The sequence below is a fragment of the Corvus moneduloides genome, chromosome Z (genome assembly GCF_009650955.1).
Source record: "Corvus moneduloides isolate bCorMon1 chromosome Z, bCorMon1.pri, whole genome shotgun sequence".
NCBI classification, from domain to species: domain Eukaryota; kingdom Metazoa; phylum Chordata; class Aves; order Passeriformes; family Corvidae; genus Corvus; species Corvus moneduloides.
The window spans coordinates 25,694,357-25,711,252 of record NC_045511.1 but is presented as its reverse complement, the minus strand read 5'-3'; the positions used below and the strand labels follow the sequence as shown (position 1 = coordinate 25,711,252).

Below are 16,896 nucleotides of genomic sequence, written 5' to 3'. Positions count from 1 at the left end.
GATGCAGAGCTTTTCACGCACAAGGGTTTTTCAAAAGGTAGAGGTGCAAAAAGGTAGAATGTCTTCCTCAATCTGCCTGCAGCCTTTAAACTACACCTAACACCACCCCGGGCAACATTCCTGCAGGTGGCTGGAGATACAGGGAGGGTAAAAATGATTTGGGTGATGTATCTGGGAGACCAGAGTTAAGGGACAGTATTACAAACATTCTTCTCTGTAATACAGGATATGTTGGGAAGTGGTTTTTAAAAATTGGTAGAAACCCTATTTAAAAAACAGAGTCAGTTGGGTTGATGCAGTGTTTATTCAGATGCTGAACAGCTTACCCTTCCTTCCCCTCATCACGCAGGAGGGAGAGAGCCCCACTCAGTACATTGCCTCTGAAACCACAACTCTCATTCATCCACAGGGAGGTTTTGGTGACTCCTTTTGGTTTTGATAGGACCTTGGTACTGAATAAATCACGATCCAGAGCCCCCTTAAGTCACCTCATGTGTGAGAAAGGACCTTATTGTCACCTTCAGAGAATATTTAGGGAGTAGTTTCACATTGGCAAATATTTCACTTTTTGAGGTAAATACTGATTTACAGTAGTGCCCCCTCTCCCTTCTCATCCTTGCCTTGTGCCACTGTGAATCCATCCCTTCACTTGGCCAGTGCAGTGTTTGCACAGCTTCTCTCTAGGAGGGAGTGGAAGCCCATCCTGGGCTCACAGGCAGACAGAGGTGGTGGTTTGGTTTTTGCCAAGTTTTTTTAAGCTGGGTGAGTTCCTTCACCAGTCTCAGAGCAGCCACCTCTGCATTTGTGCTGACAGAGCTGAGGGAATGGTGTGTGTTGGGTTTACCACCAGGAATTTGTCTTGTGAGCCTGTGCCAGGAGGGAAGGGACTGCCAACACACAACAGCACCTGGCATAAAGAAGCATCCGTGAGGAGCCTTCACATGAACAAGAGACTAGACCCATACAGAACACAACAAAAATGTACCAACAAAGGGACATACTTCCAATGAACAGTTTAAACCTTTTTTTTTTTTTTTGGTATCTTTTTCTTTTTTTTGAATTAATGCACAGAAAGGGCTAAAAAAGTGGAACCTCACTGTACTGTCAGGTAGAGGAACAAGGAACTCTCGCTGTTGGGATGCTCTTTGTCTCTCCAGTCCCTTGGGGAATGGCTGGTGTTTTCCAGGAGAATAAGAAACTTGTGAAAGGAGGAGGACTCAGGAGGGTGGCAGTGGCTGTGGGCTGCTGCAATTCTGCTCTCCTGAAGAGCTTATTGCCTGCTTTATTTTTGCACCCCTTTCTGGCATTACAAAAGTGTGTTACAAATTTTACAGAGGAAGGGGAGAAAGGAAGAAAAGGGAAAGGGCCCAGCTATGCTGGTCTAGGGCTCTGCAGTCCTGTTGGTCCTCGCATACTCTTCCAGCTCTGATTTCCTGTCCATGGCGAGTTGCAGCTCCTGCTTGATGATTTCGATCTGCTTCTCCAGCTCCTCCAGCTCTTGCAGCACTGAGGTCCTCGCAGTGTTGAGGGACTCTGCTTTCCCATTGGTGGTTAAGGAAGGCGGAGTCTCTCTTCTCCCCTGCGGCAGGGGCATGTCCTGGTGCTGATGGATTGTCACCTCATTTTGCCCCTCATCAGTGCAGATGTACTTTTTTCGGTGGCAGTTGCCCACGTTGGCTGTGTTCCACACCGCATGCTGGCTGTTCCCTACATGGGCCCTAAACAGAGAGAGGAGAGTTAATACCACATCAGAGCCTGCTCTTGTGTGTGTACACACCTCCCCTGTGAGTCATCCTAGTGAAAAATATAAGGCTGCTGTTACATACTACATGGAAATATTATTCCTTTATCCCTGGCATTATGTTTTCTTGCAAAGCACAAATCATGGATGTAAATGACCAAATTTTTTCTGATTTAACCATAGCAGAGGCTAGAACAGAACCCTGAATGTCATCTTCCCCAAAACTTTTTTTAGTTATGAAATTACTCAGCTGCAGCTCAGGAAAATGTGAGTCCTTCAAAGCTTTCTGAAAGATTTTGTGGTTGCAATGTCCAAGTTTATTACAGCATTCGTCCTTTGCATGTTACTACTCTGTGCTGGCTTGAGCATTTGCTCTCACAGAGAAGGAGACTCACTAGAGCTGGTGTGGAGAGGTGAAGGGGGAGCTTTGTCCTTTAGTCTTGAAGTCTTGTTGGGGAGCTGCTTGTGCTCTGGGGGACGGACACAAATGATGTGTATCCAAGCCTTGCAGGTTCATTCATGAGCTTCCTGACACACCACAGAGACTTAGGGGTTTTCATGTTGAGGCAGAACTTTTTGTCTGGGAACGTTTTGAAATGCTTCTGTTCTTTTTTTTTTCTTTCTGCAGAACTATTGCCATAATCTTTTGTTTCCAGAGCATCTTTTCCTTCTTTTTGGGGAACTTGCCTCTGCTGGGCTCCCAAATCAGGCCATTTCCCTGGGCTGGGTTCCTTCCCAAACACAGGAGTAGCCCATGGCCTCCGTCCTCCAAGTGGAACTTAAGGAAGCACAGGGTTTGCTGTTGTGGGAGAGGAGCTCCTCTTTCCTGCCTGCTTTCCCTTTGGGACAGGCTGGGGTGCGTTCAGTTGATAAAGGGAGGTTTAAACTCTGAAGGAGCTGCGTTTCAGACCGCTCCATCCTCGAGCTCTTCTGTGGGTGTCCTTGGACAAAAGGCCTCTTGGTGTGTGAGCTCCCAGGGGGCAGGTTAAGGAAGGAAGTTGGTATTTCAGGATTGGCGCTGCTGAAAGCAGTTGGTTTGCGGAGGAGCCCGGAGCTGGGAGTGGATCCTTTTCTCACCTGCGAGCAGAAAAGGAAGCTGCAAAGTGGGAATTTCACTGGCAGAGATGGCGAACAGGGGTGTTTTCCAAGAAATGGGCTGGCAGAGAGGCATGAGAGGAGTTTCAGGCACGAGCAGCAGCCACTGCTGGGTCATGCTCCAGAGAGCTCAGGGAATCCCAGCAGTAGATGTGTATGTAGAGTTGTCTATTTTTGTGCAGATCAGCAATTTTGTCATATTTCAAAATAAAAGATGGGAGGACTCTCAAGTCTGGGCAGGTGATTTTAACAAATGCTGGAGTCCACAGTTAACGCTCCAGTTTGACCCAAGTCATCAAAACTACAATTTGGCTACTGACGCTGAGCAGCTTTCCTAGTTTTTGGACAGTTAAAACCTTAAAAAACCCAACAGGTTTTCCTACCTGAGGATACCAGCAGTAGTAAGATGCCAATTCTTTGCACCTCCTTTCTGTATCTTTGGTGTTTTTAAGAGTTCCTCAGTCCCCAGCAGGAAAGAAAGCACGTGTGATAATGTAAGTGATTTGAGAGCTCTGTGTTGTGCCTTGCCACATCAGCGTTCGTGACAAGCTGGACACCCCACTCGTAGGTCTGTCGAGTTGAATTCACCCTAATTGTGTGCAAACAGCAGCCCAGAGATGCCGAGAAGAGCAAGGACGGTGGGTGGGTGTGCACGGACACAGCCGTGGGCTGATTGCTGTGTGGGCAGAAGGCTTTGGACAGCAGTACATCTTCACTCTCCCAAGTTGGAAGAATATTTGCATGGATCTTTTCCTAAGCCATTGCCTGAAGGGCTTATGGGCCATCTCCTCTTGTTACAACTTCTTGTACCACTCATTACCTGGCAGATAATTGGGCTGGTGCTTTTTGTACCATCAGAGATCCAGAGAACCCTTCCCCTGGGAGATTCTTCAGTTGAGTGAGTGCCTCAGGTGATGGGTATGTTCCCCCCAGTGAGGAGGGTGCAGCAGGAGGAAACATTTTTCAGCACCTCATTGCTTTTCCTGCTGCTCACAAATCAAAATCCAGGAGTGGCTGTGGGCAAGGAGGTGCCATACTTGGTGGTTTTTTGCAAGATGAAGGAATGAACATAGGAAATCAATTGCAGGCATTTTTATACACTTGTGTGTATAAAAGCAGCTTAGGAGCTTAGAGATGCTTACTTCCTTATATTTGCTGCCGTTAGCACAGGAATGTCAAAGAAACACAACATACGTTGACATCTTGCAGGTTTCAGCCAGATCAAACACCCAGCAACATTCTCAAAGACTTTTTCTTTTCTCTACTCTGTGGCTGAACTTCTCTGTAGAAGAGTAATGCTGCTGCCTGTGTCCTTACAAAGTGCACCAGTAGGGTTGAGCTGCTGAGCACGGGCACAGTTCCATGCAATGCCTCGTGTTCCTGGAAGCTGTGCATCACATTGTCTCCTCTGCAGAAGACACAGCCCAGGAAAACAAGGCAAGGATGTTGCCTCCTTTTTTCTCCAACACCACTTGTTGGACACAATGTTTTCTGAAAGGCTGCATTTTCCTCTCCTCGGCTTTCTTCTTTCTCATTCTACTAAATCAGAAAGCTGAAGGAGTTTCAGGCATCTGAGTGCCTCATCTCTCTTTCCCTCTAAAGGCTCTGCCTCACGGAGCCCTGGTGACCTGCCAGTGCTTTGGCACGGGAGGCATTCATTCCCTAAACACAAGGGCAGTGGACTTCAACTGCAACTCTTTGGAATGGGAAGCTTTTTATTAGCTCTATGCAAAATCATGAAAGAATAAGATTTCTAGATTTAATATTTTCTATGGGAAAAAATAATTAATTTCTTCCTCCCTCATTTGTCACTTCTATCTTGTTTCCATTCTTTTTTTATTCTATTACCTTTGGGGTGTATTAGATCCATGACTAGATATCCAGACACAACATATTTAATTTAAAGTAATTTTTACGGTTTGTGTTTTAAGGCATGGAAAACTTACTACCTCTTTTCTACTCGTTTTTTCTTAGGCTGACGTTTTTCCTCAATAAATGAACTGTTCAGAGCACGATGTAATCTCTAGAGGGAAAAGAGGAAAATAAATTAGTAAAAGCAAGATTAAAAATAGCTCCACAAATAGGTAAACAATTTGGGCTTTGTCTGATGGACTTGAGCATAAATTATTTTGCACATTGAAGGATACAAGCAATTGTCTGTGCTTTGTCATTACAACAGATTTATTTTCCCACAGTTTCCCAAAGAAGGGCAAACTGAAATGTTGATGAATAGTTGGGAAACAATCCCTGGTGTTAAAATTAATTTAAAAATATTTCTTCCACTGTGCTGCTTTAAAACAACAGAAGTTCTTCCCTTTTGTGCCTTTTGCTGCAAAGTAACTTCTTCCTTCAGAGCAAACACTCAGAGCAATTCTGTCCCATTAATTTTGCTAGAATAACGAGGGAGGTTACCCAGCACTTCCTGCATGCCTCACAGGTTTCGGTACCTGTAACATGAGATAAAATGTTCTGGTTTGCTAGTTCAGGGTAACAGCACTGTTGCTTCTGTCATCCAAAAGAGCTGAGCTGTGAGGCTACAAGTGCAAATGGAAAGGTCCCTCTGTGAGCTTTGAATATTTGAACTGTTTCCTCTGTCCTTCCAACTCTGTCCTTAGGTCAGCCTCTTCAGGCTCCAAAAGCTGCAGTCACCCTTCAAATGCCAATTGTCAGTGCTCTTACAACATTTCATACCTTCTTCTTGTCCAGGCTTTCTTAGTCAGCCACACGACTTTCACAGGGTCCCTCCAGAACACATACCTGACTGGTATGGAGCCAGTACTTCATCTTGGATTTCTTCTTGATTCGTGGCAGGACCAGTCTGTACACAATGTGTTCCCCAATGGTGGTGAGAATGGACAAACCAAAGCCAACGCACAACATCACGAAGAGCCCTGAGAAATGTTTTATCCCCATCTGCAGTGTCTGTGAATAAAATCAAAAGGGGAAGTTAATGCAGGAGGCTGTTATTGTGCTGAAGCAGATGCTTTGTTTTCTCATGTGGAAATGTGGTCTGACTGAATACACAGTGGAGAAATAATGCAGAACAGTCTGGATACAGCTCACAGCAAAGCCTCTCTGTGCTGTCAGAGCAAAGGATCTGTCATGGGAAGAGAATCACCTGAACAACAGGGAATTTGTGCCATCACCCTAATGAGGTGGAGTGTTAAACATATACAATAATCTGGTGCTTGCAGTGTCTTTGCATTTGTAAAAGCAAGTACTGTTTGATAGAATGTAGTCAATGAACTGTAAAGCAAGTCCTTCATCAGCAGGGAGTAATGTTCATATTTTCTGGGAATTGATTGTTAACTTTCCCTTTTAGTGCTTTACCCCTGATGGAGGGTCATGGAGAAAATGTGAAATAAGCAGCAGAAACATGGTACCCCTCCACTCCCAGCATTAACAGGACTGTAATTGTGTTTGTTAGGAACTCTGACTGCAACTGTGGAAAACAGGAACACTCCCACCTTTCTCTGCCAACCCACCCTTTTCATGTAGGGTAGGAAACCCTTAATTAATTTGTCTTATTGGCATTAATCATGTTTGAACACCAAGAAACTGTGTAGAGCAGAAACCTCCACAAATACCTCCCCTGCAATGTGTGGGTGAGGTATGCATGTAGTACCTTTATTCTCAGGCCTCCATAACTAAGTTTATCAATAACTAAAATCCCTTGCAAAAAACTACTGCCCACAGACAACTGTGGAAATATTTCCAGTAATACAAGTTCCAGTCTTATCTTTCTATTAAACAATGTTATTCCCCAAGTAAATTAAAAAAAAAAAAAAGAAAAAGAAGGAGCGGAGTTTTGGTAGGGTTGTGTGTCACCTGTGATGCTGCTACCCTGGACCTGTTGTGTTCCTTGTGTTCATTTGCTCGGTGGGTGGGGGTGGGGATTGTGCTTTATTATATCTATTTCTATAAGCTGGAAAAAGAAACTGGAATTAGTCAAAAGATAAATCACAGAATATTTGTGAAGTCTTGTTCTAAGGTCATTTTAAGCCACAGAGTTAGTGAGAGATGAGTCCACTGAAGTTGAGGGCTTGGAAGTCCTGTTGCATACTTTGGCTGGGCGACTGTGAGCTGTATTTCTCTCTTCTGGTTTGTGTATTTGATTTCTGGTTTGCATACTTGATTTCTGTTCTTGAAAACACAATGGTATGAGATAGCATATCATGGGTTTCTTACAAGAACAGAGCTTCAGCAATCTAGCAGAGTGAGAACTTTCCCATGTTGGCACTGGGAATGAACTCTTGTTTTGGGGATCCTCTGCCAAAATCAGCCTCCTTGTCCCAAAGCACACTGAGCAGAACTTTTGGGATGAGAATTTTTGTACCAGTGAATAAACACTTCAAGGGTGTTGAAGGGTATAATGGAGGTGTAAAAGTAATTTCTAAAGAAACTTACTGCAGCCTGGAAAGTGAAAAACCATAGCGGAGTGGCTCTGGGGTAGAAGTGTGTCAGAGTTTTGGCACAAGGGTTTTCTGATATGGAGACTGCATCAGTTCAACCTCAAGGCAAACTTCCCTCTCCACACCAAAATTTCTCATTGACAAGAAACTGCTTTCCCATAGTTTTTTCTTCCAGTTAGGGGCACAGGAGGATGACATAAAGATTACAGGTGGTAATCTTTACAGGTGCCTTAAACTGTCCAAGAACTGAAGTGTTTGACTGGAGGTCTGTGTGACCTGTTTCTTTAAACTGGCAGTGAAGCCCAACTTTTAGCCCAGGTAGTATGAAACCAGAATGAGGTCCCATGTCTGATCTTCTTCTCAGAGGTCTCAGAGCTAAGATGTCAGTATGGCTCATCTTTGTATTTGTCATGTGTATCTGCAAGATGCAAAAAACTTGCTATCCGAAACAGCTGAACATCCTGGTTAAAGGTGCTTTTGCCATTTCTCCAGAAAGCTCTAATGCAAATCACTCCCTTCCCAGAAAGGGTATTCAAAGGCAAGTGTGCAGCAACGTACTTAGAGATGCAGAGTTAACAGTAAACACAAGAACAAACAGTAATTAATAGGGAATGTATTTGCTCAGTCATCTGATGAATACACCTATCTATCGATGCTCCCAAGGCTCCAGCTGTTGGGTAACATCCAGAGAGTAACATCCTATGGGTGGTTCTTGCCACGGGAACTAGGTTTAACGTAATACCATAAAACTCTAGCCATTCAAAATAATAATAATAGAAAGCCCTATTGCGGTGGGGATTCCTGCATGCTGGGGTGTCTCCTCCAGCCTGGGGTTGGTGTTTGATGCCATCCCAGCACTGCTGCAGAGAGAACACTTGGGCAGCTCCTTACATGAAAAATAACTCCCTTGTCTTCAGCAAAGCCTCTCTGATTTATGCTGATGAGGGTCTGGCTCCCTGTCCTGTCAGCTCTGCAGAATTGTTTTCTACCTTCCCTGGAAGCAAGTGAAAGAAATTCCAGCACTGTCATCCCAGATGAGTTTTTCACCTGTAACAGATGGCTTCTGAAATTGTCCCAAACAAGACATCTTTTCCTAGGAAAGGAAGTGCTAAAACAAAGCATCAATAATATTTCATCTAGCAATAAAGAAGGTAATGCATTGGAAGAGCTGCCTGATAAAGGCTGCACAGTAGAAGGAAATTTTTGAGACTAAATTAAGTGGGAAAACAAGGTAGGGGAGAAATAATTAACACAGTGTGTCTTGGAGTGTGTGGAGTGATTATACATGGCAGTATCAGCACATTCACAAACCTTTGTAAAAATGGCTATTTATCAGCTGCTCATAATTATTGTAGACACACACACATTAAGTAATAAAGGAAACCATCTAGTAGAGGCACCTCTCGTTTTCACTGCTTCATGCTGATTGGAGGAGCAAGCCCTAATCCTTATTTTGTTGTTCCTTTATGTATTTTTAGGTGCATGTATAAAATATATGTGGAAAGAGCAGAAAAAACCTAGTTTCTCTGCATCACTGCTTTCCTCTCTGCTCAAGGGGTAGGGGTGAGGGGAGTGGGCGTGTGGGTTGGGGGTGTGATGCCAACAGAAAACAAACTGATGGATTTCCCTATTTCGGTATTTTACTTTCTTTTCCTTTTATATATGTATATGGGGGTTTTTAAGGAATAAAAGCCCGCCATGTGGTGTATGCTGTGTTAAGCCAAGATAAATATATAGTCCTTGCTCCAGGTTTGTAATCATAAATCCAGGAGGTAGCTCCCTGCATTTTAGGAGAAGAAACTCAGTTATGGCCATGTAACAGTTCTGGAGCAATAAGCAATGTAGTCAATCTTGTGATAATTACAGCTAACGGTTGCTACACACTACAGTGGCAACAGCCTCCAAGTTGTATCCCACTGGCAAATTGGGAAATTGGAGTTTTCTGGAAACCAACAAATAAAAGAGCAGGTATGTTCTTTTTTTTTAATATATCCTTGGAGAGACTTTTCCAATTTATCAACCCATATCTGTAATTGCTATCTAAGTATTTCCTGTTATTTCCACCATAGTTATATGCTTTTTTTTTTTTTTTTGAGCCCTGAATAGTCACAAAGGGATGCAGAGAAGACAGTCTGACATTTGTGTTCACTTTGGAGCAGGGAGCAAAGACAAAACCAGCACTTAATTATTTCAGCATTTGAAGATCTCCTGCATTACTCCCTACTACAGGAGACTGTAAATGCTTTACTCTCCCTTGTTGCACTGAATAAGTCATCAAATACTCCTGTGGTCTAGCTTTGACTAATTAGAAGCTTGTAAAGATCCTTGTAGATGCTCCACAGGTTGGCAGCACAGCACAGATATTGGTGCTACATACTGCTGAACCCAAACACTAAATATGGGTGTCATGTGTGTGTTAACTATAATGATAAGCTGTATTTTTTTGATTGCATTTTCCCCGTAAGGATTTTAAAAAGGTTTGCTGATATTAGGAAGTTAAGTTTTGCAGCACCTGTGCTGAGAAGGAATTAGCAGGGATAAATGGATATGAAGGGCAGAATTCTCAACTCATTTATACATCTCAGTAGGCCTGGAAAATCCTCCTGATGTTGATGCTTTTATTTAGTCAGCTAAGTGCTATTAAAACATGTCCCCTTCTCCATATTATGGCATTTCTTGTAGCTGCAGAGAGATTTATTTTTTCACTTGATTTTCATTCTTATGGCTCTCTGTGCTCTCAAAGAAGTGGCAGCTTAAAAATAATACAAATTTAATCTTTTCAGAGGGATCATCCTTAGCAAAGACTGGTGACCATGGCTTTAGGGTTTCAAGTGACAAATTTCAAGATACTTGAAATTTGAATTTGCCTTGGCAAGACAAGTTCCTTTCCTTGCTTGTTGTGAAGACTTTTGCACAGAGCTGGAAAAACACTCCATTTTGTAATAAATGTTTTATTTTCTGCTCATCAATTTTCCATGCCCTGTCAGTATCTCCTCAGTCACCTTTTTCTTTTGTTTGTTTTCAGTTTCGATGGATGAATTTAAATCTATTACTCACTTGCAGGAGACATCTTCTCCTGGCAGAGTCAATATTCATTCACTTCTTTCTGCAATACCATTGTGCAGAGTATTTTTTTCCACACAGCAAGTCCAGAACCCACTGTCTTTTCCCACACTGAGATGACCCTTTTTCAAAGCAACATCTGTCACTTAGTGAGACCCTTTTTCATAATATTCCCAGTCTCTCCCGTGGGCAAGGGCCACCTCTCCTCCCCACACAGGGAGGTAAGGCTGAGAAAGTTGTCTTGGTACAGTAGAACCTTTTCTCCTGTTATTTGTGTTTGTTTTTCATGCTCTGGCAACAAGGCACTGTGAAAGGTGACTGATGGGCAGCTGCTATTTATGAGCACAGGGCAGTTTTTTTCCTTTTTGCAAGTGTCTGCATGGCCTTCCCTTGACACCTGCAGTGCACCAGGGACAAACATAAACCAGAGTTTTAAGGCTGGAAAAGTCACTGCTGAGCTGTCAGGTGATGGGTGTAACAAAAAAGGAAAGTACTGGTTGACCTTTAAGGGGACTAGAAAAAAGACAAGAGAAGAAAGGCACCATTTTCTGGATGACAGCTGGATGAAATCATGGCAAGATGAATGAGGCACTGTCTGATTGTGCCTCTCGTGTGATGCTGAGGCCAAAGATCATCAATTCAGGCACAAGACATGGCAAGTTTGAGAAAGTTCCTTCAAAGACTTGAGAGAAAAGCCATCCACGGATCCCACTACTGATGTGAGATGAAAAGAGGATTAGTTACCACCCCTGGAGGGATTGAAAGACCTACAGACATGGCACTTAGGGACACAGTTTAGTGGTGGACTTGGCAGTGCTGGGTTAATGGTTGGATTCACTGATCATAAAGGTCTTTGCCAACCTAAATTATTCCATGATTCTAAGACGAAAAGATTTTATTTTTGCTGTGTGCCTGGTCTGGATCAGATGAAAGGCCGTGGTCAAGGACCAATCCCCACTGTTAGCCTGGACCTGTCTCTCAGGCACTGGGAGGAGGTTCATGGCACTGTGCCTTCCCCAGCATCACCACCGTGGAAAGTACTGGGACTGCAGTGACAGGGTCAGTTTGGGCTGCCAGCGTCTGTGTCCTTTCATATATTGTTATTTTAAGTGTCATGTTAGATACCATTTGTGTGAAGCATCAGCAAGTTCTTGATATTAATAGCTGGGATAATGGTATGTGGCAATATATAATTTTTTATTCTGTATGTTGGCTGTTATCAGACAGAACTGCCAGTCAATGTGGAAATCAGTCTAAGTTCTAGAGCTCCAGCTGTCTTGTCACCATTGTGAATATAAAAGGGAGAATATATAAGCCTTTCAAGTGAAATAGAAAATTTTTAAAAGATGTAGCTAAAAGCTATGAAAGACTGTGTACACTCAGTTAGCTTTTCCCAAAGCATGGACCAGGGAGGGCTCTTCTTTTTTGTACTGTCTTGATAAACCCTGTCCTGGTCATCACTGCCTGACCTGAGCAGCCAAACCCACTGACTGCAGGCATTTTGCCTTTCAGGCATCCCCCTGCCTGCTGCCCTGCTGGCTGAGTACCAGAGCTGCTTTTTCGACAGGAGCAGAAAATTGCAAAGCTTTTGGTTCCCAAAAATCACAGAACCATAGGCTAGTTTAAGTTGAAAGGGACCTTTCAAGGCCACCTGGTCCAACTGCCCCACAATGAGCAGGGGCATATTCAGTTAGAGCAGCTTGCTCAGAGCCTTGAATGCTTCCAGGGATGGTTGAACACTTTCAGGGATGGGGCACATACCACCTCTCTGGGCAACCTCTGCCAGTGATTTTCCACTTTCTTTGTAAAAACCTTCTCTCCACAGTCCTTTCTGAGCTTGGGTGGAGCTAATGGGATGGAAGGGCAAGTCCCCAGAGCCTGGCTCCTTCTGAAGAGGCATCAATGAAAATAACAGTAGGGTAGAGGGAGGGCTGAGCATACTGTATGCAAAATAAAAACAAATTACATTGTTATGTCCAGATATGATGTAAAAATATAACTCCATCAACCCCTCATCCCTCCTGCACCATGTTCTGCCCTAAGTAGGGAACTCAGCAATTTTACCACAAAGGCATTCCTTTGAAACTACAACATTTTAAATCAATTTTAAATCAAGACTACTCAAACAATATTGCTAGAAGCTAGCACTCACCAAGAACAGCCACTGCTGCCCACAATTACCTGCAGTGGAGAGGGTAAAGTGCAATTCATTGCAGTATTCCTTCCAAGCCTGAGTTAGCTGCATTCCCCGTAAATGATCCGGTGGGTTCTGGCCAGAGTAAGATGCCTCAGGTAAGAGGTCTTGCTGGAGACCATGTTTTTTGTATGTTTTCATACAAAACAGCAGAGTCAAGCCCTTCTGACCTCTGCACTTTGAGACTCATCTTTATTGTCTTCCCAGCTTGAAGAGTCACTGCAAATCTTCCAGCTCCAGGCCAAATAATTTCTTTCCGGACAACTTTGTTTTGAAATGCAGTTTAGAATGAGCAAAGTGCTCAGATAGAGAGAGATGGGAAGAGCTAGCAGTGAGTTCTGCCACAGGAAATATAATTTTCCAGTGTAATATTAGTTAAATATGGTGATTCGGAAGATGGATCTCAAAAGAAATCTATAGAAAAATTAACTTCAGTAGGCAGGAGTGGCAGGTGGATAAGAATCAAGTACAGATGAGGAGGTAATGACAAAAACAAATGATGGATATTCCACCAATTTAAAGGCTATACTGATCAGTATTTCACCCACACATATTCCCATTTTGGGGTCATTTCTCTTGGTCGACAGGTGCAGTGTGTCACAGACCAAATTTATCAAAAGGACATAGAAGGATGCAAAGCCTTACTCTTGCTGTCAGAAGGCAGTTGCTAGGTCTCACTTTGGTATATAATCCATGTGAATGACTACACACTGAGAAGCTGGGGCTTTTTCAAAAAAAGAATTATCTGCTTCTCTGCTGAACATTGTCCACACTTCAATCTGTAAAATACTACTGTGGCTGAGTGCAGGGAGTGAATTACAGAGATTTCTGGGCTGTACAGGAGTAAATGATACAAACCAACATAAAGGTAAGTCCAAGACTAATTCCCATGCTTCTTGCTGTAACAGTGGGGAACCTGTGCTTTGGAGAGTGTTCGCTGCTTGGCCATTTAGTTTAGTACATTTCTCCCAGCTAAGAAATTGCACGTTCTAAAATCTGCAAGTTCTTGGCCAAAAGGAGTGGATGAAGAAGAGGGAATGCACATGTGAGATGCATTAAAAGTGAGGTAACTCGGGAAACTGAAGATCGGGACTTAGCAGAGCTTACCCCACAACAGCACAGACTTGCAAGTGGCGTTCTGCTTCTGCTCACTTTCTGATTGCATAAGGACCTTTGAGTGACTTTTTAGACTCATAGAATCCTAGAACAGTTTGGTTTTGAAGACACCTTATAGACCATCTAGTTTCAACCCCCTGCCAAGGGCAGGGGTGCCAACCACCAGGCCAGGTTGCTCCAAGCCCTGTCCCACCTGGCCTGGAACACTTCCAGGGGTGGGGCAGCCACAGCTTCCCTGGGCAACCTCTCCCAGTGCCTCACCACCTAAATTTTTAAGTTCTTCCTTGCACCTTATCTAAATCTAGCTCTTTCAGCTTTAGGACCTTCCTCCTTGTCCTGTCATTCCATCTTGTCCAAGTCACTCTCCAGCTCTCTTGGATCCCCTTTAGGCACTGGAAGGGGCTGTAAGTTCTCCCTGGAGCATTCTCTTCTCCAGGTGAACACCCCCAGCTCTCCCAGCCTGGATCCAGACTAGAGGTGCCCTCTGATCACCTTTGTAGTCTCCTCTGGACTTGCTCCAACACTGCCACACCCTACTTATACTGAGGATCCTGGAGCTGGACGCAACTCCGCAGGGGGGTCTCACCAGAATAAGCAGAGGTGCAGAATCACCTCCCTTGACCTGCTGCCCACACTTTTCTGATGGAGCCCAGGACATATTTGGCTTTCTGGGCTGCAAGAACACTTTGCCAGGTCATCTTGAGCTTCAAACCCACCAAATGCCCAAGTCCTTCTAGCCAGCGCTGTTGTCAATCTGTTCTATATTTGTGCCCTGCCTGTGTCTGTGCTTGGCATTGACCCAACCCAGGTGCAGGACTTTGCACTTGGCCTTGTTGAACTTCATGAACTGAGCGCTTCAGTTCAGACACCTGAACAAACTTGTTGGACCTTAGTTTCTGAACAAAAAACTCAGTTGTGCATGTTGAATTAGTGCAACTGAAGATGAAATAAGGACTATGGTCAGACAACCAGCCTGGGTGCAGCTAGACCTGCCCTTCTTTTTGGACTTCACATGGAGGTAATACTCAAAAGGCTAAATTACTTTAAAGCACAACATGTCTTCCAGCTGTGACCCCATGTTTAAGGCCTCCCTTAAAATTCTGTTGTTGAAACCTACTCACTAGTGGGAAAAAAAAAAAAAAAAGAATTCCATGGAACTATTCACAGGGCAAAATCTGAAGTTTCTTTTCAGACTGGAGAAGATTTTTTTCCCATCTCTGTTGCTGCCTGTTTTGAGCTTCCCCTCCCCCCTCCCAAAGACATGTGCTCATAGCTCCTTTGTTCCAAGCGCGGGCAAAGCCAAATGTAACTCAGACTCTTCAGCAGTGTCTGATTGGCCGCTCGCCCCGGGTCCGCCCCCAGTCCTCCCCTTTCCCCTTCTCCTAATAAAAGATCGTCGAGGGGAAGCAAAGGCTCTCTCTCAGCTCAGCTACTTTCCTGTGAACATCTCTGGTCGTCTGTCTCATTTGAAGGCTTCTAACTGCAGGGAATTGAGCGAGCAGGGAGCTATATTTCTCCCTCTTTGCTTCTGCTGATGGTATTTGCTCTGCAGCTGATTCAGGTACCGATTTTAGAGCTACTGAAGTGCTAGATTGCCCGTGCTACCTCTCAAGGCTGCTCGAGGCTTTCTAAGGCATTGAAATACAAGCGCTAGCCGGTATAAAGCTGAAAAGATACCATCCGCATTTGGCGCCCAACGTGCTATCTCTGAACTCCGGTTCTGAGAGATTTTCAGGGTGTCCCAGCAGCTGTGTCTGCTGGAGTTAGCTCTGCACGTCCTGCTGTGCCAGCTCTGTGTGGCGAGGTGTTACTTTTTGTGTAACATCGAGCCCAGAGCCTCAGCCTGTACCCTCCCCCACGCCACGTGGCGAGGGAACGGCTGGAAAGCAGAAGACCCTTCTCGCGTTTTTTTTTCTCCGGACCTGCTTTCCTGTGATAAATCCAGAATTCTGGTGAGTATTTCCCTGCTGGTTTAGGGGCTCCTGTCTTAAGCTGGTGCCGGTGCAAACTTTCTCTTTTTTTTCCTCCTTTTTGGCGAGTTGGGGTTGAGGTTTGGTGGTGCATTTATAATGGGATCTGAAGTTTCTGCACACCATAGAGAAATATACCACCAAGTTCAAAGTTACCTTTCTTTAACTGGGCATAAATACCCTAAAAATCTAGTTCAATCTTTTGTACAATGGCTTTTTCAGTACTTTCCTAATCTGACCTCCGAAGACATAAGATCTGCTGAATTTTGGGATAAGGTGGGGAGAAAACTCTCCTCTCTGAGGCGTGCAGGAGATGAAACAGTTTCAAAATTCTTTCCTCTCCTGTTACTAAGTTATACTTTGCCGGATAAAAAGGCAGTACATGAAAAGCCATTGCAAAACCCCCCTGTTAATTCCCTTATACCCTCTTCCAACCCCTGTGTCCCGGACCCCTCTTCCCCTACGCTGGAAAACACAGCTAGAGCAGACTGCTTCTCAGCACAGGAGAGCTATCGTCCTCCTGGCTCACCCGTGTTTCCTCAGCACCCTGCCTTGGATGGGAATCCGGAGCCCATCCCAGGACCTTCCCAACCCCTTTTCTCCACTCCCTTTTCCCCAGTTTCTAGCCCTCATGTTTCAAGCGCGCGTAAAAACCCCTTCTCCCCCGATCTCTTTGTTCCCAGGGACAGCCATTGCCACGTGCTCGCAGCCCGGGAAAAAACCCCTCCCCCCAACCGCGTTTCTCCCAGTTTGTTTGTCTCCAGTAATGGCGGACGCAATGGTCCTTCCTCTCCAAACTACACCTCCCACAATCCCTTTCTCCCCCATCCCACAAATCCCTTCTTGTCCCCATCCCCTCCCACTCCTGCGTCACAACCTGACCCCGCCCCCGACTCCGCCCCCACAGCGTCTTGTTTCACCCCTCCCTCTGTTCCCGCCCATGGCTCAAGTGCCGCCCCTGCCTCCCACAACCCCGCCCCCGACCCCTCCCCTCCTCCGGCCGTGTCCCCGCCTCCACTCCCCGCCCCTGCCCCTCCACTCCCCGCCCCTGCTTCCCATTGTCCCGCCCCAGGTTCCCACAGTCCTGTGACCGCCCCTCTCAATCCGGGAACCCATGCCTACCAGGAAGTAACTCCAACTGCTTCTACTACACTCTCTTGTACTAGCAATGGAGCTAACCCTGACTGGAAACCCCTTTCTTATTCTGATATTAAGGATTTGTGCAAGGCAATTAAGGAGTTTGGAATGCATAGTAATTATTTTAAGAGCCTTTTAAGTGCTACTTTTGCAACTCACTTACTTGTA

General features: G+C 44.8%; 1 protein-coding gene across 1 annotated transcript in view; it reads right to left on the bottom strand.

Moving 5' to 3' along the window:
• Positions 1–285: 285 nt before the first annotated feature.
• The window catches only part of GRIN3A (glutamate ionotropic receptor NMDA type subunit 3A), a 76,247-nt gene continuing 59,636 nt past the window's right edge, over positions 286–16,896 (bottom strand). The window contains exons 7-9 of the mRNA XM_032096734.1: positions 5,594–5,758; positions 4,786–4,859; positions 286–1,718 (exon numbers count right to left, since the gene is read on the bottom strand). Coding sequence (XP_031952625.1) covers positions 1,382–1,718; positions 4,786–4,859; positions 5,594–5,758 — 576 coding nt within the window. The 3' untranslated portion in view covers positions 286–1,381. The remainder of the gene's footprint in view (positions 1,719–4,785; positions 4,860–5,593; positions 5,759–16,896) is intronic.